Genomic DNA, 23,846 nt, shown 5'->3' on the forward strand with positions numbered 1-23,846 from the left:
TTTATTCAAACCATTGACATTGATGACTTGAAAAGGCAAAGATGCAACAGTAACCCGCCTGGCAATGATCCGCCCAACACTTTTATTATGCAATTAAGAGAAAAGCCATTTTCCAAAAACAGTTACCGAACATGGGGTTCCATGCAAATGTATCATAATGTCCTACAGAGCCCAAAATTATGCCAAACATAATCATCATAGTAATCAATGCAGTGAACAAACTTTTTACTTTTTATGTGATTAAGATTTATACAAAAATCTTAGAGCAGTATTAGGGTCCATTCACATACAACGCAAAGAAAATCTTTGCCTCACATTGCTCGCGCGAGTTTGACCGCTGGATTATAAATTTCTGTTTAAACTCGCGAGTATTCCCACTTCTCTTCCGGAAAAGGACAGGAGGAGGGGCTTCTACGACCTGGATCATTGTAAAGTACAACCGATAGCTGGAATCAAGTAGACGCGCATATTTTCAGAACTTACCAGGTAGTCCAACTTCCTCGCTCACTTTCTGCCAATCGATGGATTTTTTCGTCCCTGTACATGTATGACGTTGTGTCATACAATCCGGGTGCCCACACACCGCTACAACCATTTTTTCATCCATTTTTCCAGATTTCTTCTGCTACTACGTCAGTACATCAGTGACATCCGGACAATCTCAATGCTGATAGGATTTCGCGACAATGCGTCAAGCGAATTTCTCGCTCGAGTTGAAGAATACGCAAATTAATCGATTATTGCGTGTTTGAGTAGCGCCATTCGCTTCATTCGTGCCACCCGCCGCAAATTCGTGTCTATTAGCGTCTCAACGCATTCTGCATTGACTTTGTATGTAATCGCGCCGCGCGAAATTCTCGCTTCGTATTGTATGTGAATGCACCATTACTGTATGCATGTTATCTATTTTCATTATTTACATTAGAAATGACGATACTTTTTTAAACTGGTAATATTTTTTTTTATGATAACTGAGTTATGATATATGAACTCAACTTGGCAGAGTTTGTCCTCAAATATGACTCTAATGAACTAACTTCATTATGGGTTTTAAAGTGAGAAGCATGCTAATCTGTCAAATGGTTAAGCTGCAAACTGTTAAAAAGCATTGTTTGATTATTCCTAATAACAGATCATAGATTGTATTGAAGTTTGAAGACAGAATTTACAACTTTGAAACTGACATTTGATATTGTTCAATTTCATTTCATTTTTATTTTCATTATATTTTCCACCAAAACATTTGTTTGTTTTATATAGTACAAATCTATACAATAACATACATTGAGTGTAGGTTTTTTATCAATAGTTATAATACTAACCAATATTTACATTTATCTATATAAGCTATAAACAACTTTAAGCGATCCTGTTGTTTTACGTTAAATTTATCATATTATCATGTGTTCATACTGTATGTTATTGTACGTACGAAATTCAGGCAATAAAATAAATATTTCTTAAAGTTATATGTTCATTACATTAAAATACATGAAGTCTCCAAATGCGTGCACTGGGGTCAAAGCATTTTCCATCACTCTCAGTTCTCATGTTACAGGAGAGCTCTCGTGATTGGAATCACTCGTTTCTTTACAGTCCTGTTTGTTCGGCGTGTTCCTCAAAGGCTTTGTTCGGTTCTCCTTCATCTGAATCCTCATATGGGTTCATAGCCTCCACAACCCTCTTAGCTCTCCTGAGAAAAAAATTAAGTTGAATTCAATAGATAATCAATGGCTTTTGAATCAACGGTTCTCAAAGTGTTCTTTGCCACCTTTTCCTTATGTGGTATTGCCAACAATGCATGTAGCTACATGAAGGTTTCTCATGATGCAAGTCTGACATAAAACATACCATTGTGAAACACAAACAATATTTGCAAAACGTTTAGTCACTTCAAAAGAGTGACTCATTCCTGAGGTGCTTCCCCTCTAGTGTACTTACTTCTTCCTGTTGAATACCCCTGTGACAACGAGGTAGATCCCCCCACACACTGTTAGTCCCATTACTATTCCAAACACTACCAGCCAAACAGTGACCTTTTCTTCTTTGGGTGGAGCCAATGTTGCCAGCAGCCCAACAAATTCCAGTGTTTCATCATTGAGAAAAAATGCACTGTTGATACGTTCTCTTGACAGCCTACAAGAGAGACACCGTATATTTTAGGGAAATTCTGTGGTCACTGAAATTATGGCATTACCCAATACGTTTTATATTTAAATCTCTGCATTTATAAAGTGTGTCAAGTGGAAATACCAGATAGCCGCCTCCACTTCTGCCTTGGGGATAAACAGGCCCGGTGTTTCTGGATCCGTTACGACAAAATAAAAGGAGATTCTGGGCGTTTCTTTGTACGTGTGGATATTCTCTGACCTGCGTGTAACACATATGTTCATTTCTCATTCTCAATCACATTTTGAAATGTACAATTAGCAAAGGATAAATCTAGCTAATACTCACATGAAATTCTTTTCTTGCCCCTTTTCTACCAAGTAGTACTGGCGCATGGCAAAGGCCATTGTGGACTTAAAATAGTACATTTCATTTGAACTCCAGGTGTACTATAGAGATAAAAAATGAGCTTTAATTAACAAAAGTGTATGCCATATTCTTAAATCAGTATGCTTGTTTACAAATAAAATTGACTTACTGCATTATTTCCCATGGCAGCTTTTAGACTTATTCTGACTTTGAAGGCATTTTCCGAAACTGCATGATACATAGTACACGGTGTTAGCCATGAAAACTGATCTCTTATATTTGTTTTCTTCTATAATTCTTTATTCTAATAAAACCAGTGTGTTTTAATAGAAATTACATTTATTTAGCGGTACAATTACGGGGGGGTGGTGTGTGTGTGTGGGGGGCAGTACAATTAGGGCACCTACACACTAAAGAAGGCTATGACAGAGTTTTTGACTTTAAATTAGATTTTGACTTTTAGGGTATGGAAAGAGGAGTGTCATTTAGAAATCAAGCAAATTGGATTTAATTGAGATGTTAAAATGGTATTAACGTTTGGTGCATCTTTTTCGCACACCCTTGCGTTTTCGCTCTACATCTATCCAATGCACCATCCCCAGGGTTGGACTGGTACCGGGCATTTTCCCAGTTGGCTGACGCACTTTGTGGCCGATCAGGGGCGGACTGGCCATCGGGAGAAGAGCACCCCCCACCCCACCTCAACAACTTTTGGGCCAGTCCAGCCCTGACAACCCCCATTAGAATCAATGTATTCGCATTCAAGTTCTCTGACCAACATGATCACACGGGAAGTCGGCATGTTGTTTCCAAGAGTGTTGTTTGTTCATGTTATTTATTTTTTTATTTCAGAAGTTCCGATTTCATCAGTCTGCTCTGACACAACGTCCTGTAAACTAGTTTGTATGTGCCTTGTGTCACAGGGGCAGTGGTGGCTCAGTGGTTGAGGCTCAGGGTTACTGACCAGAAGGTTGGGGGTTCAAGCCCCAGCACCACCAAGATGCCACTGTTGGGCCCTTGAGCAAGGCCCTTAACTCCAGGTTGCTCCGGGGGGATTGTCCCTGTAATAAGTGCACTGTAAGTCGCTTTGGATAAAAGCGTCTGCCAAATGCATAAATGTAAATGTAAATGTAGATCCCCCTGACACTCACAGTGCACACACCCCACGATCTCTCTCTCCCGAATTCTAATCATCTGCACCTGAAGCTCGTTCCCACATTCATCAACCTCACAGTATTTATGCTCCACTCCCCCGTCACTCCTTGTCTGGTCTCAACTACGATCACAGACTCACTTACCTGCTTCTTTCTGGAGACTCTCCGTTATATCCCTAACTCGCCTCTCCAACGAAGTCCTGTTCCTAGCTCTACTCCTCCTTCTTCCAGTTCCGGTTTCCTCGCTATTCAGCGAACTGCAGTCATCACCCAGGTGTCCTCGCTATTCAGCGAACTGCAGTCATCACCCAGGTTTCCTCGCTATTCAGCGAACTGCATCCATCACCCAGGTTTCCTCGCTATTGAGCGAACTGCATTCTTCACCCAGGTCTCCTCGCTATTCCGCGTATTGCAGTCATCACCCAGGTTTACTCGCTATCCAGTGAACTGCAGTTATCACCCAGGTTAATCCGCTATCCAGCGAACCGCAGTCATCGCCCAGGTTTACCCATTCCCCTATATCCCTCAATAAACTACACCTCCGGGTTTAACACTACCATCGAGTCTGAGTATCTGTTACACCTTGGAACAAAGGCTATAAAAGAAAAGCAGTGTTAATATTGAAATGAAGCACTCACATGAATCAGTATTGACGTTCCAGTCTCGCACTCTGTTGTGCTTCTGGTTCTCCTCCTGTAGCCACTGCATGAGAGAGCTGAAGTAATTTAGCAGAGGTTGGGCATCCATCCTCGTGCTCCCTGTTACCTCCTCCAGAGCTCGAGTCCAAGACTTGGATCGCCCTAACTCAAGCATATGCCTGTGTGTGGACCGAAATATCACAGGTAATTTATGGCATTTACACTGCCAAAAAACAAAGGCTATGCCTCTTTCCAATACATTATTTTAGTCTAGTATTGGATATCTAGAAATGGTTTTGTCCATTCAGTTTATAAGTACTTTTGATAATTTCTGCAGTAGTTATTAGAGGCACGAATGCCTGAGACAAAATACCAAGCGATTGCATTCTGCATACCTGAGTTTTTCACCAGCTTTGGTTGAGTTTGTAATATCACATTTGTAAAGTGGGCCGGTGTGACCAGCTGCCTGACATAATGCTTCTTGAAACTGGAACTGATAGATGGTTCTAGTGAAGTACCTATTGGAGAAACAAATGGCTATTAAGTGATGAACACAGTACCTGGTGAACCAACACAGTATTTTGACAATTCGTAATAATTTGTATGAAACGGCGAAATCACGTACACATCAACTAATTAACAAACTCAATTTCAAATCGATGCAATACAGGCATGACATTTTCACTAGCATCCTATCCAAAATGTTCTGTTTATAACAGGAAATGTTGTGACACTATTGGGGCTTTCCCACTGCATGGTACAACTCGACTCTGCTTGCTTTTTTGGGGTTTTCCACTGTGGATAGTACTGAGGATACTTTTTTTTAGTACCACCTCGGTCAAGGTTCCAAGCGAGCCGAGCCGATACTAAACGTGACGCCAAAATCCTGCAGATCACTGATTGTTCAGGGAGAATCGTCACTACCAGCGTCACTGGATTTCCAACACGCAACATCAATCCGCTAGTTTTAAAGTTAGCAACAGCAATAACAGTATAATTTGTTCACACGACTTTCGAATTGTGAAAAAAGAAATGGCTGTGTGCAAAACCACGCTGTGGTCAATAAACGAGGTGCATACGGTCTACTCGTTAGTCTTTCAGGAAGTGTCTCAGCTGTTGGCCACACATGGCTACCACCGGATCTACCAAGAGTGTAGGGAAAAGTAAAAAACATTTTTAAAGTGACTGCAGAACCATCAAGGAAAAGTGGAAGTGGTTCGACCAAATGGACGCTCTCTAAACCGGTGAGCAATGGGAGGGAGAGTTCCCTGGACTGCCGTTGATCCATGATGGAGGATGGTACGTTTTGTTATGTTAACTCGATACTCTGCTTGAAAGCTTCACTTTATTTAGTTGACCAGCTACTGGAAGCTTCTAAAACAACCAGACCAATTTAACTGGACACAATGAGCTAGTAGCTAACAGCTAGCGGTCGTGTTATTGTTTTGGTCAGTTTGTGTCGTGTTTAAGATTATGTCACAGCAGTTGAGGCGCCGCAACTATGACGATCAGCCTATAAACCCACCCACATTGAGGCGGCACTAAACAGCGGTGGAAATGCAAGCTCAGAAATGTAAAGTAAGTAGAGTCGAGGCAAGTCGAACCGTAACGAGCAGTGGAAAAGAGTGCCATAAGTGCAATAGAAATACTGATTTCCATGAATAACATGTAATAATCTCCTTACAAACTGCCACATTTTCTTTCTTTGGTGCACAATGACTTTTCTTTAAATTCATGGTTAGGTTTAGGTTTGGTGGATAAAATTACGACAATCATCAAAACGATACGTCAAAACCCCACTGTTTCTCCTTCTTCTGTGATACCCCACGCTAGGTTACATTTCGTGATCTTGTACTATTTTTACGACTTTAATATTCAAAATATTCAAATTTCATTATACAGCGGATTATACAAATAATACATGCTACATGAATGATTTGTTAATTGTTTTGAATTAAATATATATACTGTATATATATTGTATGTTACATCATATTACAAGTCATATGATCATACAATCGACTAGAAATCTAGAATATCGACACATCAATACATGCAGAAAAAAGGAGAAAACAATTATATAATATAAAAATGAAAAAATAAAAAATTATACAAATGTACAGGTATTTATTTACTTTATTTAATAAAAAAAAATGTCATGTCAAATTTTATATCTCAAAACAAACTTATTAGTTCACAGTGACTGTTGTCACTTTTAAAACTGGCATGATTCATTACCTGATAAATGAATAATCCCCAGACACATGGAAAAGTGCCGGTGGATCACAGTATGACTCATCCCTCGGCATGGGTTCAGATACTCCAACTAGTTCTCTTCTGCAGTAACAAGAGTTGTGGTGAGCAATAGACTCATTGTGCAACTAAATAAGAGTTTAGATTGTGTGGGCTGCATTTCAAAATGGGACTGAATACAATAATCTTACAAGATGTGGCCTGATTCACAATATATACATATATACAGTATATATACATACAGTACTACTCTATATAAAACCTATTTTTAAGAGTTAGACATTTCAATTATATAAAAAGAGTAAACTTTTTATATAATTAAATAATTAAAATATATATTTTATCAACTTTTATTCGTTTAATTTTGTTCAATTCAATTTGAAAGAAATTTGATATGAAATTGAAATGCAAAAACCATAAAAAGTTGTAAAAGACTTACTTCATTTCCCACCAGCGGAGCATCCACTGGTTTTTCGGGATGTTCTCTTGGAAGACTTGCCATCTCCACTCCTCCAGCATGTAGGTGAAGGGCAGAGTGGCCACAATAGTGAGGGCCTGCTTCATCAGGAAGTTAATATCTGTCTCTGTAGGTGCAAAAAGACTGCTTTGTTGAAAAACATGAAGCCAAGTGGAGAAATGTCATGTAATTTTACTCGTCATAAATTGGACATGGCCCCTTTAATAACCGTATTTTTGCTACACCTGCTTTTCGGCACTCTCTGCACTGTTTTTCAATTAAGTGAACATGTTTAATGAGAATTCTATTGTTTTAAACTGTCATGCATGTCCTTAAAGACTGGTTAAAAATGCATAAAATGCTTGGAGTGATTTAAGCATGTGTTAAATGCATAAAATACTGTGCATAATATAAGTATGCATTAAGGTGATGTATGCTGAAACATATGGGTTGGCTAATGTCATGTTTGTATTTTAAATTAACATTAGCCAATGGGGCCATATATATGGCCCCATTGACCACAGTTTTTCTCCTTTTTTTGTTTAACCCCTTTTCCATGTACCAGAATCTTCTTTGAAGTCAGAAGGTAAAAGGCCCAAGGACTGCAGGTGAGAGGGAGTGGCAGCAGACAGGGACATGATCTCTCCTACAGCCTCGTGGAAGCCTTCGTTCGCGCCATCTCTCAGCAGGTATGAAAGGTTACGGTAAGCCATTTGGTACTGGTTATGCCCCATCTCATGATGAACAGTTAAGAAGTTATCCATGTTCACTTCAGTGCACATTTTGATTCTGAAATAAATACATAAATATAAAGCATGATAACAATAAAAGAAAACTTCATACAGAAATAATACTCAAACCAGCCTGTCTGGCACCAACAATCATGCCAATTGTGTGGCAGCAGTACAGTGAATAAAATCATGCTGATATGGGTCAGGAGCTTCAGTTAATGTTCACATCAACCATCGGAATGGGGGAAAATGTAATCTGGACCATGGCAGGATTGTTGGTGTCAGACGGGCTGGTTTGAGTATTTCTGGGATTTTCACACACAACAGTCTCTAGAATTTACTCCGAATGGTGCCAAAAACAAAAACATCCAGTGAGCGGCAGTTCTGTGGATGGAAATGTCTTGTTGATGAGAGAGGTCAACAGAGAATGGCCAGACTGGTTTGAACTGACAAAGTCTACAGTAACTCAGATAACCGCTCTGTACAATTGTTGTTAGAAGAATATCATCTCTGAATGCTGTTCTGAGATGCGGGATGATGCTGTTTTGGTGGCACGAGGGGGACCTACACAATATTAGGCAGATGGCTTTAATGTTGTGGCTGATCGGTGTATGTATGTATATATATTGCCGGCCAAAAGTTTGGAATAAAGTTCAGATTTTGCTCTTATGGAAAAAAATTGGTACTTCTATTCATCAAAGCAGCATTCAACTGATCACAATGTATAGTCAGGACATTAATAATGTGAATACATTACTATTACAATTTGAACAAAATGAAAAAAATATCAGAACTTCTTAAAACTACTTCAAATAGTTCTCATCAAAATATCCTCCATGTGCAGCAATGACAGCTTTGCAGATCCTCGTTATTCTAGCTGTCAGTTTGTCCAGATACTCAGGTGACCTTTCACCCCACACTTCCTGTAGCACTTGCCATAGATGTGACTGTCTTGTCGGGCACTTCTCACACACCTTACAGTGTAGCTGATCCCACAAAACCTCAATGGGGTTAAGATCCGTAACACTCTTTTCCAATTATCTGTTGTCCAATGTCTGTGTTTCTTTGCACACTCTAACCATTTATTTTTGTTTTTCTGTTTCAAAAGTGTCTTTTTCTTTGCAATTTTTCCCATAAGGCCTCCTGAGTCTTCTCTTTACTGTTGTACATGAAACTGGTGTTGAGCGGGTAGAATTCAATGAAGCTGTCAGCTGAGGACATGTGAGGCGTCTATTTCTCAAACTAGAGACTTTCAAGCAATCTCAAGCATTGTATCGCCTTCATTCCTCAAAACAATGATTGTCTGGCGAGTTTCTAGAGAAAGTTGTTTCTTTTTTGCCATTTGTTCCCTAATATTAACCTTAAGACATGCCAGTCTATTGCATACCGTGGCAACTCAAAAGCAAACACAAAGTTTCCTTACGAAACTGTACATTATTCCAAACATTTGGCCACTAGTGTATATATAAAAGTAAATATATATATATATATATTATATATATATATATATATATATATATATATATACATACTCTATTTATATTCACATTGTTTATGATATTGGTTCAGATTAAAAAACTATTTTGTACATCAACCCTCTTTAATGAGAAAAGTTTCTAGTTTTATCAATCAAATTCTATTAATTTTAATAATAATCTTAATACAATTAATTGCAATACAAATTTATACTTTCACTCAAGTTTGTTTTGGTTAGACACATCAAATTTTAAATAAGTAAAATTTTTAATATAGTATCCAAATACAAAGACCCAACAAATGTAAATATCAAAAATATCTGTTGGTTGATCATTACCAAGCATTTTGACAGAATGTTGCACAGGACCGGATTATCATCCCTACCTGAAATCTTCTCTGTTGCCCATGTCCCATGCAGTCGGATGGCACACCACTTTTCTTCCATCATCAGGCTTCACAAGCATTGAGTTTTTCCAGAAATTCTCAAACATTTCAGGCATGCCCACCGATTTAAAGAATATTTCTGCCTCACGAAACAGTCGAATTTCACTCCAGCCCTGAAAATGATATTGACGACAACTAAGTGGCAAAGTTAAAAGAAGCGAATTTCCACATTTTGCATAAAGGTCACTTCAACTCTATACTCTTTGGAGAGGACAAAGATAAAACAACACAGAGATAGAAAAGGAAGATCATAGCAGTAAATGGGTGGATACAGACAAACTGGTCTCATGATAACAGTCCTAATAACAGAACAAGATGGTGAAATCGTTAGAAATCATTATATGTGTTGGTTCAAACACAAACGTACGACTTTTACTCCCATAGACAAAAATAAACTAGCAATGTTATTACTATTAAACTACAAAGTTTAACCCCTAATCCAAACCCTAAACCTAACCAGCATTTTTTGGGGTAAATCACAAGTGTATATTTAGGGCCCAAGCACTGAAAGTGCGAAGGCCCTATTGTTCTTCTAAGGATTACTAATATTATTATTAGTCCCAAGTACTTAAAGAGCGTGCAGGGGGTGCCCCTTTAAAATGGGCGTGTAAGACGGCCTCTGTAGCATCCCCATTTTCATCTACAGTCACCAAACTTGGTATATACTGTATATACAGTATAGTTCTCACCATGCCGGATAACTTTCATAATTATAGTCATTCTTTTTATAGTTTTGGTTGCTTTTGGGGCACTTACCATGCCTAAAAACACGCATCAGAGATGTCATCCATTAGGGCTGGGCAAAAGTTGGGGGGGGGCATTGCACCCCCTTTTTCACCTACAGTCACCAAACTTAGTCTATACGTTCAGCTTTCATAATTCCAGTCATTAGCTTCATTCCAACAGGAAGTCTGCCATTTTTATTTATGATAAATCGAACAGTGTTGCCATGGCGAGGAAATAAATTAATGGAAATTAATTTAAATGTAAAACAGACGGGGCCTGGGTAGCTCAGCGAGTACTAACTCTGACTACCACCCCTGGAGTTCCAAGTTCGAATCCAGGGTGTGCTTCATCCAGGCCTCCTAATCAACCAAACTGGCATTTTTATTTATGATAAATCGAACAGTGTTGCCATGGCGAGGAAATGGCTAAGGAGGTTAGAGTCACATGGGGTAATCTCCTTGTGGTTGTGATTAGTGGTTCTTGTTCTCAATGGGGCGCATGGTAAGTTGTGCATGGATTGCAGAGTTTAACATGAGCCTTCACATGCAGAGTCTCAGTGGTGTCATACACAACAAGTCACGTGATAAGATGCGCGGATTGACGTCTCAGAAACTGAGACTTGTCCTCTGACACCTGGATTGAGGTGAGTAACAACGCCACCACGAGGACCTTTCAAGTAGTGGTAATTGGGCATTCCAAATTGGGAGAAAAGGGGATTTAAAAAATGGGAAACAGGAAGTGTCTTGTATCTTCTGCGTGTATTGTGTGATTTAGATCAAAATTGAGCTGTACGTTAGGTAATAGAGGCTGATCACATGGATGTGGTTATTGTGGGTCATGGTCATAACGCCACCAACTGGCAGCAGGAAGTGTGGCACTTACAAAATACTTTGAAATAGTCTTCTTACATTTACCAACACGCTTTAAAACTGTTTTGAATATTGTCAAGACATTGCTGATGTAAAATTGTAAAGGGATTCTTGATTTCTTAAATAATATTTTCATGGCAATGGATCAAATTACATGATGTTGTAGTGTATTTGGGTGTATTCGATACACTCAGCCATATGTTAAATCACGCTTATGACTTCAATGTGGCTATGGTGGGTCACAGTCATAGCACCTCCAGCTGGCAACAATAGATGAAACACTTTCAAAAGACAACCCCTCTTATAGTCACCCTTATCACATCAAATTTACTTGGAATAGTGTCAAAAGTAATTTTTCACTTGACCAAATGCATGTGTCCATCATGCATTGTTTTCTGAAAGTCACTGGGTGGAAATAGGCCCATTGTGCTTGGGCCCATCATCGCTGATTGCAGCTATATTTTATCGATTTGAACTTCTGTTAGTTGATTGGGAATAAAAGTTGCACTTTTCTGTTCAAGATTTTTGCCATGATTTCACCATCTAGTATGAATTATTACAAGTTGTCATGAGACTATGTTGGTACAAAACTCAAAATAGTCAGATTTACCTCGGCCACCATTGAGGCGCTCACATCGATATCAGGCTTTTCAGGATATGGGACACTGAGAGGATAGAGGTTGGTCCAAAACCGTCCCCACATGTCACCTGAATGTGAAATGTAAAAGAATTCCAACCATATCCCCACAATTGATCTTAGGCATTTGATAGAACGCTACATCCCATTCATTTTATTGTCAGATCTAATTCAATTCACTGCAAATTGCAAATCTAGCACTTTTTCAAAAGTAGCATTCAATAATTCTCCATATATTACCAAGCAGGTGTGCAGGCAGGCAAGCGTCGGAGGCGATGTGACCAGGATAGACATTCTGCAGACTGGCTCTTACATAAGCATGAAGCTCTTTGTACAGAGGTAAGATCTGAAACATCGTAATGACAGTCAGTTTTATAAATGTTTAAATCCAAGTCAATGTGAACACGCTAAACATTTTTTTTCAAGGCCGACCTCCTTGTAAATGCGCCTGGCATCTTCCAAAACTTGGTCTCTGGAGTAGCTGTATTTGGGTTCGTCATTGGTTTCGTAATCCCCCCTCCAGTAATCTCCATAGTCAGCATAATCTTAGATAGAAATAGTCTAATTTTTAAACTGGCCAATACCCAAAATCTCTTAAACATTGTCTCTACCATATCAGATATAATGTGATATTATCAAGAAGTAATCCATTAAATCAATGCAAAAAAAACTCAAGGAACATCGAGAGCGAGTAAACTATGACAAAATTAAAATTTTGGTTGAACAAGCCTCATACTGTTGAGTCTGGCCACTTCGTTCTTCAGGTCCATGTAGTTCTCATACAGGGGTCTCATCTTCATTCCTGTAGCCACTCTCCAGCCCTCCCACACATGCAGACGCTCATAGTAGTTTTTGCTATTTGCCATGATACTCTCGAGGCCTAGTGACAGAGAAATGTATAGGACGAAACTAGGTAAACTGGGCCACTTCTCTTTCATTTCATAGAAACCTTTCATACAGACTATTATCCAAAATATGGAAACAAGGTATCTGGTTTATGCGGTGAAGATTTCACTTTATCATTAGGGTAGGGATATATATGTATACAGCTGACAATACCTGGCTCCAAAGTCTGACAGTCAAAGGGGTCGTCCAGCATGCACACGGTCGCTGTGTTGTAAATAGTGCTCATCACTGATAAGACATTTCTCAGCTGTAAAACCAAAGGTAGAGGCAAAACAATGACACACAATTCTCAGGATGCACAAATTTAGCCACAGTGAAAGAGGCTAGGAATAGGGAAGTCAAATTATTCATAGGACTGGTTTAGAATGAAACCTCAGTGTTTGACAAAATCTAGGAATATCAGTGACATTTCTGCAACATCGCACTTCAGTTGTTTTCTAACTAGGATCCGCAGACCCCCTTGGGTTGGGGAGACACTACAAACTTAACTCCATTTTACAGTAGCATGACAGTAACTATTTTCACATCATTGTACATTTTACAGTAACAAGCAGTATTTTCACAAAAGAGTACATTTGTACATTGTAGCTCTCAGTCACCTCCCTAGCTCCATATGTCATGAAACACTATATCGAGAACACAAATTTGGGCACTGGCAAGGGTATTCATTCACAGAGCATTGGGACATATATGACTCAATTAACCTTGCAACACAGTGTCACACATTTAAATGCAGCTGGTATTAATCAAAAACATTGCTGTATAGATGTCAGATACATTACATGAATTAAGAAATAAATATACAAAGCTGAGTATTTTAATCTTTTTCTAACAATTGTAAAATTTAAAAGATTGTTTCCTTTTCATGAACATTATGGATGAAAGATAATTGTCTTTTAAAGAGAAACTAAGGCTTTGACGTAGCATATTTACGCTAGCGTTCATCTTCTAATGACTTTAGAGTACGGGTAAGGGAACATAGGCCGAGTTCGGAATGGCATACTACCATACTACTCTTACTATTTCTATCATAGACAGATATGGTAGATGTAGTATGAGTTGTATGGATAGTATTCCATTCAGAACTCGGGAATGGTGAGCGTTTCAGTGCACTGGAACAATTTTGCGATTGGGATGGTCCTAGAAATAGGCGACTCCATGATCAGTACCCTGACTACAGAACAAGGGAGCTGACTGAGACGAAAGAACGCTCTCCTAAACTGTCCTCTAGCTAATTAGGTAAATCCCAAGTAAATAGGCTCTTTCAGATAGTTAATTTGAACTAATCTGATAAAACAAACAATTCACTTATATTTTGCTGTCCTGTGCAGCCTTAAAGGGACTTTGCCTTGAAATCACATTCTTTTTAAAGCAAAATATTTAGTTATTTAATTAATTGCCAGCCTAATTAAATAATTGTATCGGTTTGTTAAATATTTAAAAACTATTTTGTTCTTAAAGGGGGCCGTGACATGAGGAATACAATTTCCTTGATCTTTTGACATATAAGAGGGGATTGTTCTATAAAAACATACTGTAAGTTTCAGAACTGATTAATAGTAAAAGAGCGTTTATTTAAACCAAGCTCCAGAAATGTTTTGTTTGGAATTTGTGTAACTTGTGACATCACAAGGATTCTGCATATGGCACATGACTGCCTCTTCAGCAAGACATCAATGCCAATTTTTGTTGTTGCACCCTTGGCCCAGCCCACTGGTGATCAGTCAGACACAGGTGAAGAGGAGAGAGGGCCAGTTACTAGGGATGGGCGATACCACTTATTTTATTTTCGATCCGATACCATAGGCGGAAATCGCGGGAGTCGGGGGTCAGGACCCCCCTATCTGAAGGTTGTCCCCCCCAAAATATCATTAAAATATGTGTATTGTAAATAATATAATGATATATTCTTAAAATAATTGTTTAAGAAATAAAATAATACAAATGCAAACGGGGCAACAACAAAAAAACCATTGGTGTCCCCTTCAAAAATTGCTCTTGAGAATTGGGGTTTATTGACCCCCAACATTTTGATGAAATTTTCGCCCCTGTCCGATACCAATAATTTCAAGTCCAATATCATGGATACCGATACCAATACCGATACTTCTGTTAAATACATTTTTTGCGATTACTTGGGATAAAATGGGTAATTTAATATAATATTTTTACTCATTATTCAAGTCATAATTTTTTTTGGGATTAAACAGAAAATGATTAGACTTCTACCCTTACAAAAAGTAACCATTTCACTACAGTAACTATAGTTTAAACATGGTATTTAGTGAAACCATAGTTACCACACAATTAGCCATGGTTACTACTACAATATTAATCTAGTAAAACAATGGGTTCAGCATCACCTTTAGATTTGTTGTTATTTTAGCATAAATTTACTCAAGAAGCAGTGGTGTAGTCATGTCTGAAGAGGTGGGCATACGGTGAATTTATCAAAAAACGCATGCACCCGATCAAATAAATGTACATTTATACAGTTCATGTAAAATGTGAAAGATTTTAAGTTTCTTGCTGGCATTGTGACATAGAGTACACTGCTAAGAACAATGGTATGGCAACTTCATGTTAAATATGTATTTAAATTAATAGGTGTCATTATTTTTCCTTTTATTAGGCTACTATGAAATTTGTTAATACTTTATTATTAGTCTAACTAATAAACTAATTCATAATACGGAATAAACTGTTAAGCATTATATGACACTGAGACACTGAGGGGTTCGGGTAGTTCGAACTTAAATAAAATAATATATATATATTTTTTGTATTCATTAATATCATCCTTTACAGGAGTTACATGTGACGTTATGTACTATAGCAAAATCTGTGAGTGCGGTAAAGTTAGTTTGACGTACAACCACTCACAACGCTAAAACATTGGAGATGTCCACTCATTCATTCAAGTTATACATGAAAAAAATGTAAATAATAAAACCTGTAAAATACATTTTCACAGTCAGAATGTTCTAATAACTTCCCAGAGGACAGACAGACATACTACAGGTACAGTGTGGTACAGGGCTATTTCTAGGACTTGAGGAGGTTTGGGGCTTAGCACAGCCCCGTTTAAGTGGGTGTGGCTTTAGGTGCACCCACTCCCCCTTCTATTTAAAATAAACATGCTCTACCTTTATGTTTTTTCTGCACTCTTGCATCTTACTAACAATGAAAGTACAGTGATTCCCAAAGGATTTTGTAAGACTATGGGTGGTGGACCTCCAATCCTCTAGGCGGGTTCGGGGGCATGCTCTCCCGTAAAACATTTTTTTTTTAATCTGTTGCACTTTGAGAGCACAATTCAGAGGCTTGTGTTGTGCTCTTGTAAACAATTTTGTGCTCTTAAAGCTGCAGTAGGCAACTTTGAAATAAATTGAATGGGCTATATGCACGCATAACTTCCGCGTTTGACGCAAGGATGCTCTTGCGTTTCCGGTTGGGGAGATTTAAAGCGGAGGTAAACGGGATTATGGCAGAGTCTTCTAAATTTTCTCGTTGTTTGCTTGAGTTGCCAAAATTTAGTATTAATGATGTGCGAAGAATTGTACGAATGTGCAGTACAACGCCACAGAGCAAGCTTGAGAAAGGTTTCAAGTTTTTTGTTTCGTCTTATCTCTGCAATTATGAAGGTAAGTTCAGATAGCCTGAACTAGTACGTTATGGCTAACATTGTGCTATTATTTTTACATTCCGGCCAGCAGCAGACTAATCACGCTAATATAAATGTTTGGCATGTAATGTGTTGTAATTTTGTTTGTAAAAGTGTCAGGTAAAATCAGGGCCACAAATGAGATCTCAGTGAAAGCTCAGTGTTACCGCTCTATGAGGAAAGCAGAGACTCCACACCAACTAAGAGTAGGACTGGTATTTTGAAAGTGACGTTCAAAGTTCTTTTGAACATGTTCTAAGTTTTTACTTTTCTAACGTTACCACTGTTCATTTTGGATAACCACAGATGTTATCTTAGCTAGTATGGATGTTTATTGTACAAAATGAATAATAATAAAAAATGTAATGCAGTTCTATCAACGACAGATGTATAGCACTGCGTTATTGCAAATTCTAGCTGAAACAGTGGTAATGGAGATACACTGCTGCAAAGTTTGTTTCCTATTCGCACATACAGACTTTTTGTCAGTAGCTTTCCAACAGTGGATGCAAACGAGTTAATATCATTGACAATGAGCTACAAAAAAAATATTTTTTGTATGTAAAAAAAAAAAAAAAAACGACTACAAGAGGAAAGAGTTGTAGGTGATAGTCATACTTGTTTATAAAAATAATTTACTCATTAATCATTTTGCATACACCATTTTTATTTAAAATATAGCAAAAAAACCATAAACAAAATGAGAGGTTGCTGTTTTGTGACTAATGTTCCTTTAGTGTATAGTCAAAGAGTATAGAATCCCACATCAGTTCTCGGCATAGCAGCGCTCTACGATCGGCGGAAGTAATCAAGCATCCTTAAATTTCACCGGAAATACGTCATGCACCGCCGTGCATAGAGCCCATTGTGAGAAACAGCTCCCCAAATTCTTCTCCATTTACATGATGCTCTTCAACACCAGCCAGGTTTTAATTGACAGAGCCAAGGCCTACCTCGCCAAAAGTGATTGGCTATAATTGGTTGGATTGACACTACCCGACCCACAATTTTCAATCAGAGCTAGAGTTTGTGGTGCTAACTAATCTCTCCGAGGGCCTCATTTAACTTAAGACACTGTAAATAGTTGCAATGGAGGCTTATGTTTAACTTTAACTTTGAGCTTATTTTAATGAACACTCACAGGTCTCACAACCACATATATAAATAACTCCCCATGAACTCCCGTCTTACCGTATATCACACAGTATTCCCGCAGGACCATTAAGCTACCGTATATGACAGACACCAAGTCTCTTCTTCGTCTAGGGTTTGACATCTCTTAAAATATTTGTGTATCCTCATTCTGAAAAGCAGAGTACAAACTAGGTATGTCAGTTTCAGCTTTTTATCTATTAATGTTACTTCAGACTGCTAAATATAGCTAGCTAGTGAAGCCATAAGTAGTGTAATGTTATGCCAATTAACCTAGTAACACTAACGTTAATTTACGTTAATCGTCATGATTCTAACTTCGGCAGTAATATTATCTGTTTGCTCTCTGGAAAAAGAGGACGTATGGTCACCCTACATTTGGACATACTTGACCAGCCCACAAGTTTAAAAACATTAAGCTGAACAATTAGGTAACATCAGTAAATCCTCACCATTACTCTTCTTTTCAATAAAGTCCAAAAGACTGCGTTGCTTTTTTTCTTGATGTGAGGGGGAGGGTATCAATCCACATGAACTTCAAACTAAATGCAGCAATATTATTGTTCTTCGTCATGAAGATTATTGCAAATTCATAAGGAAATATTTTTGTTGTTGTTGAGCTGCACCTAAACTTGTGTTGCCTACATTTAAAATTACATTCGGGGCTACAGTCAAAACATTCGGGGCTGAAGCCCCGGGAAAATTACCTGGCGACGCTGATGTATAAATACAGTAATCAATTATTTTAGAAAAAATCACTAAAATGCACCAAAATTATATTTTCTAATTTTAAAGACTGTAGGTTTTTTTTATTTTAGTGATTAAGTAGTAAATCCTTCTATACTCTCAAATTGATTACTGTATAATTGATCATACTGTAATAATATCACCTGTAGTATGTCTGTCTGTCCTCTGGGAAGTTATAAGGACATTCTGAATGTTAAAATGTATTTTACAGTTTGTTTGTTTTTTCATGTATAAGTTGCACGTGAATTGAATGTATGAGTGGACGTCCCCATGTTTTAGCGTAGTGAGTGGACTTTTCAAACGGTCCCTTACATCTGCGAAACCGAATGTCGAACGTCGAATTTCCCGCGCTAAATCAGTGAGGCCAACGACATCCAGCTGGATAGTGAGTATGGCGCGAAAAGAGCAGGAGAGACGGAAGAGATAGCAGGCAGCAGCATCATTGTCGCAGAATATTGAACATATGTTCAAAAAGACCGCCAAACAGGGTACGGTTGTTATACTTGGTAAGCAATTTGACAACATTGTAGTAAATATTTTCAGTGCATCAAAAAGCGTGCTCGTTAAAATACCAGCAGACAAGCTAATCCAGCACAAATTAGTGTTTTTGAACCTCATAATTAAATACAAAATGAGGGGGGAAACTGCAAAAAGGTTCCCCTTCCACTATGCTGGCTATGGGCCTGTATGAGTGTAGTAATGTTCACGTTAACACGTTATCTTGTATTACCATATATAGCCTTCATAAAAAAAATTTTATTGGTGTACTATTATGTGCTTTTCTGTGTAGAGTGACATTGATTTCCTACTTAGAAATATAAATAACTTATTTTATATCAGGAGTGCAATAACATGCAGTATTTTCCACAAAGTTTAATTGCATAAGTTACACTTAAATGTATATACATATATTTACGTTTAGCAGGGAAATAAATCTGCAGTGCATATTAGGCCTATAGTTTCTCCAAGAACGCTTGTGTATCAGACGCTGGAAATGTCCCGCCCCTTACTGAAACGGCAAATATGATTGGTTGGCAAATATCCAATCGCGTCTGAAATGAACGTTCTGATTGGTGGATCAGCTCAGTCGAACTGTCTGTCTTTCCAGTGCTCCACAGTGCATCTCCGTGCGCGTTTAGAGAGAAGCTCTGTACATTTTTCTAAATAATAATAATAATAATAATAACACAATCCACTCAATAGTGCTGCGGCATCGCGTTATTAGATTGAAAAAGTTCCGGGTCAAAAGCTCGTTGTTCTGGCGGCCACAGGTATCATCACTTATTTCAGGTGTGCATGCGCAAAATCTTAAAACAGATAGGATGGCATACGACGTATATATGCCCTAGACTACACACCAGAAGCTGTTTCTCTGATTTTCTATCATTGCCTCTACAAGGCGCTGATCTCTCTTGTTTGAACGAGTATTGTGACGTCACAAGCGCTTGTCTGTTCTTGTCTTTCAGCATTTATGAATGTTAAGATGAGCGGAAGAAGAAACAGTTCCCATCCTGCACAAGTAGCTAAAATATAAGATAATACATCCTAATCCATTTTATTTCACTTTGAAACTTCTTGTTCGTGGTAACCAAATAATAATATCCCTTGTTAAAAAATTATTTGAAATCAATATATTTGGGTGTGGATCGATATTTTTGATACAACATCAGTATCGGAGGTATCAATACTTTCAGGATCAATCCGCCCATCCCTACCAGTTACTGGAGAATCATCTACACCAAAGGAGACTTACACAGGACACCTTCATGTGCCTATCTGGATTTAAATCTTTTTTCTAAATAAACATGCACTAGATGAACGGCTTTGACCGTTATCATGCGTTTCACACCACTTTTTTCAAGTTACAACATGACGCAATGCCATGTTATACTGTAACTCTAAAATGGAGACTCTCATTCTGTTTCATTCAGCTGTGCTGTTTCTGGCTGTTTTGAAGGCGTCCTGTACATTTTTGTAACTGTCTTTTGGAAGCATGACTAGATTAATGCTTTGACCGTTATCGTGCATTTCGAGCTGCTTTTAAAAGATGCAAAATTAAGTTATAATTCTAAAAAGGAGACCCCCTATTCAACTGAGCTGTCTTTTGTAAACATGCACTAGATGGATGACTAGATGATCAATGCAACTTGTTAAAAACGCATCTCATTCTGCTGTTGCCACTGACTGGGACAATCACATGCCATTCTGTGTGTAAACAAACACAGCTGATGTGAGATGTGAAGACCAGCGCCTCTGCTTTGGCCTGTTGGTTGAAGCAGCCAACATCATCATGGATTGTATTTCGGTTGTGTATTCAGAAGATTTCAGCGTGGATTGTGTGTTTTTAGCTCATATCAACGTGGATTGCTTGTGAACCAGTTACAAAATTATTCAAGCGTTGTAAAGCAGCTGATATTGACAGAAGGAGCAGTTAGGGTTGCAACCATCCAATAAAATATGGGATTGACACATTTACATTTATGCATTTGGCAGATGCTTTTATCCAAAGCGACTTACAGTGCACTTATTACAGGGACAATCCCCCCGGAACAACCTGGAGTTAAGTGCCTTGCTCAAGGACACAATGGTGGTGGCTGTGGGGTTCAAACCAACAACCTTCTGATTAACAGCCCTGTGCTTTAGCCACTACACCACCAAAAAAAGTTGCATCCCATGTCGAATCAATACTGGACACGATTTGTCCCATATTTTAAGATGGTCATATGATGAAATCGTTCAAGATCGTTAATTTAATCTTGATATTAGCTGTAAATGTTGCCTAATGTGGGTAAGGGACTGTCAACAAAGTCCACACATTGTGCTAACATGTCCTAATACTGTCAGGGGTGTAATAAGGGACTGTCTGAAAAGTCCAAACAAGTAAGAACTGTGCCCCCTTTAACAGCATTATATATATGCCTATGACTGTTTTGGTGCTATAAAACTCTACTTACAATATAAGTGGACCTCAAGAAAGCTAATAACATTATTTAAAAAAAGAATATGTCATGACCCTTTAAAATAGCTTCAATGTAGTTCGCTACTTTTTGTTAGTAACTTGCAGTGTTGCCACCTACTTTTTTTTTTTTATATATTAGACTTTACTTTATTATCCACTTTAAGTAGCTTCGATTGGGAAGTTTCAAAGCAGGTTCAAAACACAAATTTGGCCGTAAAAAAATTAATAAACAATTAGTCTGTACTTTATCTGATCAGCACAAATTAAACAAGTGTTATTATACCAGGTAAATCCAATGAAAAATTAGATGTAGAAGATTAGACTGTGATGTAGAAGACCTTGAAATTGAGACGACTCTTCATCTCTAACTCGTGAAGACAATACAGCAGACAACATAAGATTAAACAGAAGTGATAATGCATAGCAAGACATTGGCAAATATACAGCAAAAGTTATATGAAACAATTAAAGAAACAAATGAGGTACAACACAGACGTGTGTTTCTCTTGAAGCACACTGGTTCCCATTAAACACTCATATTAGATCATTAGATCCATCAACACACACACACACACACACACACGTAACCTTATTGTAAAGTGTTAATTATTGCAAATTACAGCATTACATTTTTTAAGCAATGTTTTTCATATCAGAAACAATGCTGTCTTTATTATACAACATGTTTTTCACACACTGGAAATATTAAGCTATATTTTAAGAAGAGGGTCCCTAGCAAGAGGATCATCATATTTGGGGGTCCTTGGCATTTAAAAGTTTGAAAACCATTGTCACACTTACATGACTTTCCTTGTCAGATGAAAGAACCCCTGATCCTTTATCTTGGAGCTTTTGGAGTTGGATTATAATCTCTGGATCAGAGATCTGATCTACAGGGTAGGCACCGGACTCCTCGGACATCTTACTGTAATACTCGCTCCAGATCTTATACGCTTCAGCCTGAGTGTTAAAGAGAATTCATGCACTAAGTTTCAGTAGTTTAACAAGTAGTTTATAAATTATCTGTGTTTAAGCTAAGGTTCAATAGGGAAAGTTTCCTTTTAGAAAAACATTAATAACAGTTATGCATGTGGTGTTTTCTCTAAGAATCAAACCGTAGACCTTGAGGTTGTGATGTACACATATACTGTGTTTTGAGAAGCAGCAGTTATTAGCTGTAGTTTTTATTCACCCTGATCAGATCTATATCACACTTACCTCTTTGTCTGCGTTCTCCTGGGAGATGTCTGTGTTGTAAGCCCAGGATGCAAGGGAATACTGGTACACGAGATGAGTTGCATTCTCATCAAATTTCCTAAGGAATTCCCTTGCTCTTTCCTCCACTGTCTGAGCGCAGGCCATGGAGGCCAAAGCCAAAAGAAGGAGCCAGTGAGCACTCATCGCAACTGCACGCGTCCCACTAACACTGAGAATGTTACCTCAATTTTCCGCATGGATTTAACAAAGACACTATTGCTTTGCCCTTTGAACAGTGTCATATTGTAAAAGTGCAATGGGATGGTTCTCCAGGAATGCGCTAGGGCTCGATGTTGTGTAACAACATAGATGTTTTGTTTTTACTGAAGTGTCCAGTGTTTATATGGAAAAGAATGCAAGGCTGCCTGGGTGGTTGCCAGGGTGTTGCTATGGTTGCTAGGGTGTTCTAGATGGCTACTGGGTGGTCACTTACTGACTGAAGTCAGCAGGTCCCCAAAATGATATTCTCATCTGTTAATACAGCTGGGGTCCTCCTTGAATGTAAGGGATAGTTCACCCAAAAGTCACCATTTACTCACCCTCATATCATTCCAAAGATAGGAGGTAAGGAGATATTTGGCAGAATGTTTGCCTCAGTCTCCATTCACTTTCATTGTAAGTGAACGCTGACCATAAGGCAAACAATCTGCCTAAAATCTCCCATTGTGGTTCAAGGAAAAATAGTCGTACGCTTAGAATATGTTTACCTCTTCATTCCAGACAACCTTGAATACAGTGTGCAAACACAATCTAAGCTCTTAAAACCATAAATAACATTGACTGTGAATATTTCAATCTTTATCAAGATCTGTGAGTTTCATAACTAACTTACACCTTGATAATAAAAAAAAAAATTGTTTTGAAAGAAAGATATTGACGGTTGGGAACATTTTGAAACAGTCACACGTAACCCCATATGCACTTTCTAAATGACTGAACACAATACCATTTTAAGTGAGATTTAAATGCTCACATTTCTGAAAACTCTCTTGCACATGGCGCAACAGTTTTTCATCCCTTGTGTTGCTGTTTTATGGTTTGTAGGTGAGCTTTTAAAGGCAGGTTATCGTGGTCAGATAAAATACAGCACACTCACAAAACGTGACTAGATTCAGCCAAAAATACAGATTTCCACACAGAATTCTAATTTGATTTATTATTTATTTTCACACTCATAGAGGAATCTAATATATGGCAACAGATTCCAAACACATATATGAAATTTGTTCATGTATGTTATTCAATTATATAAAAAGTTGCAAACGTGTACATATATGCAACATATAGGTTTCAAAATA

The 23,846-nt window shown here is 38.1% G+C and overlaps 1 protein-coding gene across 2 annotated transcripts; it reads right to left on the reverse strand.

The window, feature by feature from the left end:
- Positions 1-1,236: 1,236 nt before the first annotated feature.
- Positions 1,237-22,692, reverse strand: ace2 (angiotensin I converting enzyme 2). 2 transcript variants are annotated; one of them, XM_052111791.1, is made up of 18 exons: positions 22,510-22,692; positions 22,093-22,251; positions 12,923-13,016; positions 12,600-12,743; positions 12,296-12,408; positions 12,104-12,209; positions 11,837-11,934; positions 9,572-9,744; positions 7,543-7,769; positions 6,963-7,107; positions 6,509-6,607; positions 4,666-4,788; positions 4,271-4,449; positions 2,648-2,706; positions 2,458-2,558; positions 2,254-2,370; positions 1,942-2,136; positions 1,237-1,693 (listed from the first exon to the last, which is right to left on the reverse strand). In XM_052111791.1, exons 1-18 carry the CDS (start codon positions 22,690-22,692, stop codon positions 1,591-1,593), a joined length of 2,418 nt encoding a protein of 805 aa, XP_051967751.1. In that variant the 3' UTR covers positions 1,237-1,590. The 2 variants fall into 2 exon arrangements, with proteins under 2 accessions (XP_051967751.1, XP_051967752.1); XM_052111792.1 differs by lacking the exon at positions 1,237-1,693 and having other exon boundaries at positions 1,938-2,136.
- Between the last annotated feature and the right edge of the window lie 1,154 nt (positions 22,693-23,846).

The sequence above is a fragment of the Xyrauchen texanus genome, chromosome 39, assembly GCF_025860055.1.
Source record: "Xyrauchen texanus isolate HMW12.3.18 chromosome 39, RBS_HiC_50CHRs, whole genome shotgun sequence".
Classification (NCBI taxonomy): Eukaryota; Metazoa; Chordata; class Actinopteri; order Cypriniformes; family Catostomidae; genus Xyrauchen; species Xyrauchen texanus.

What these genes read in the sequence shown, in the direction of transcription:
- ace2 (XM_052111791.1), bottom strand. Translation starts at nt 22,692, where the DNA reads ATGAGTGCTCACTGGCTCCTTCTTTTGGCTTTGGCCTCCATGGCCTGC. An exon ending in GGCAACAGAGAAGATTTCAG is followed by an intron (nt 7,770 to 9,571) that starts GTAGGGATGATA and finishes TATTTATTTCAG; the next exon opens with AATCAAAATGTGCACTGAAG. An exon ending in GGGCAAGAAAAGAATTTCAT is followed by an intron (nt 2,371 to 2,457) that starts GTGAGTATTAGC and finishes TGTTACACGCAG; the next exon opens with GTCAGAGAATATCCACACGT.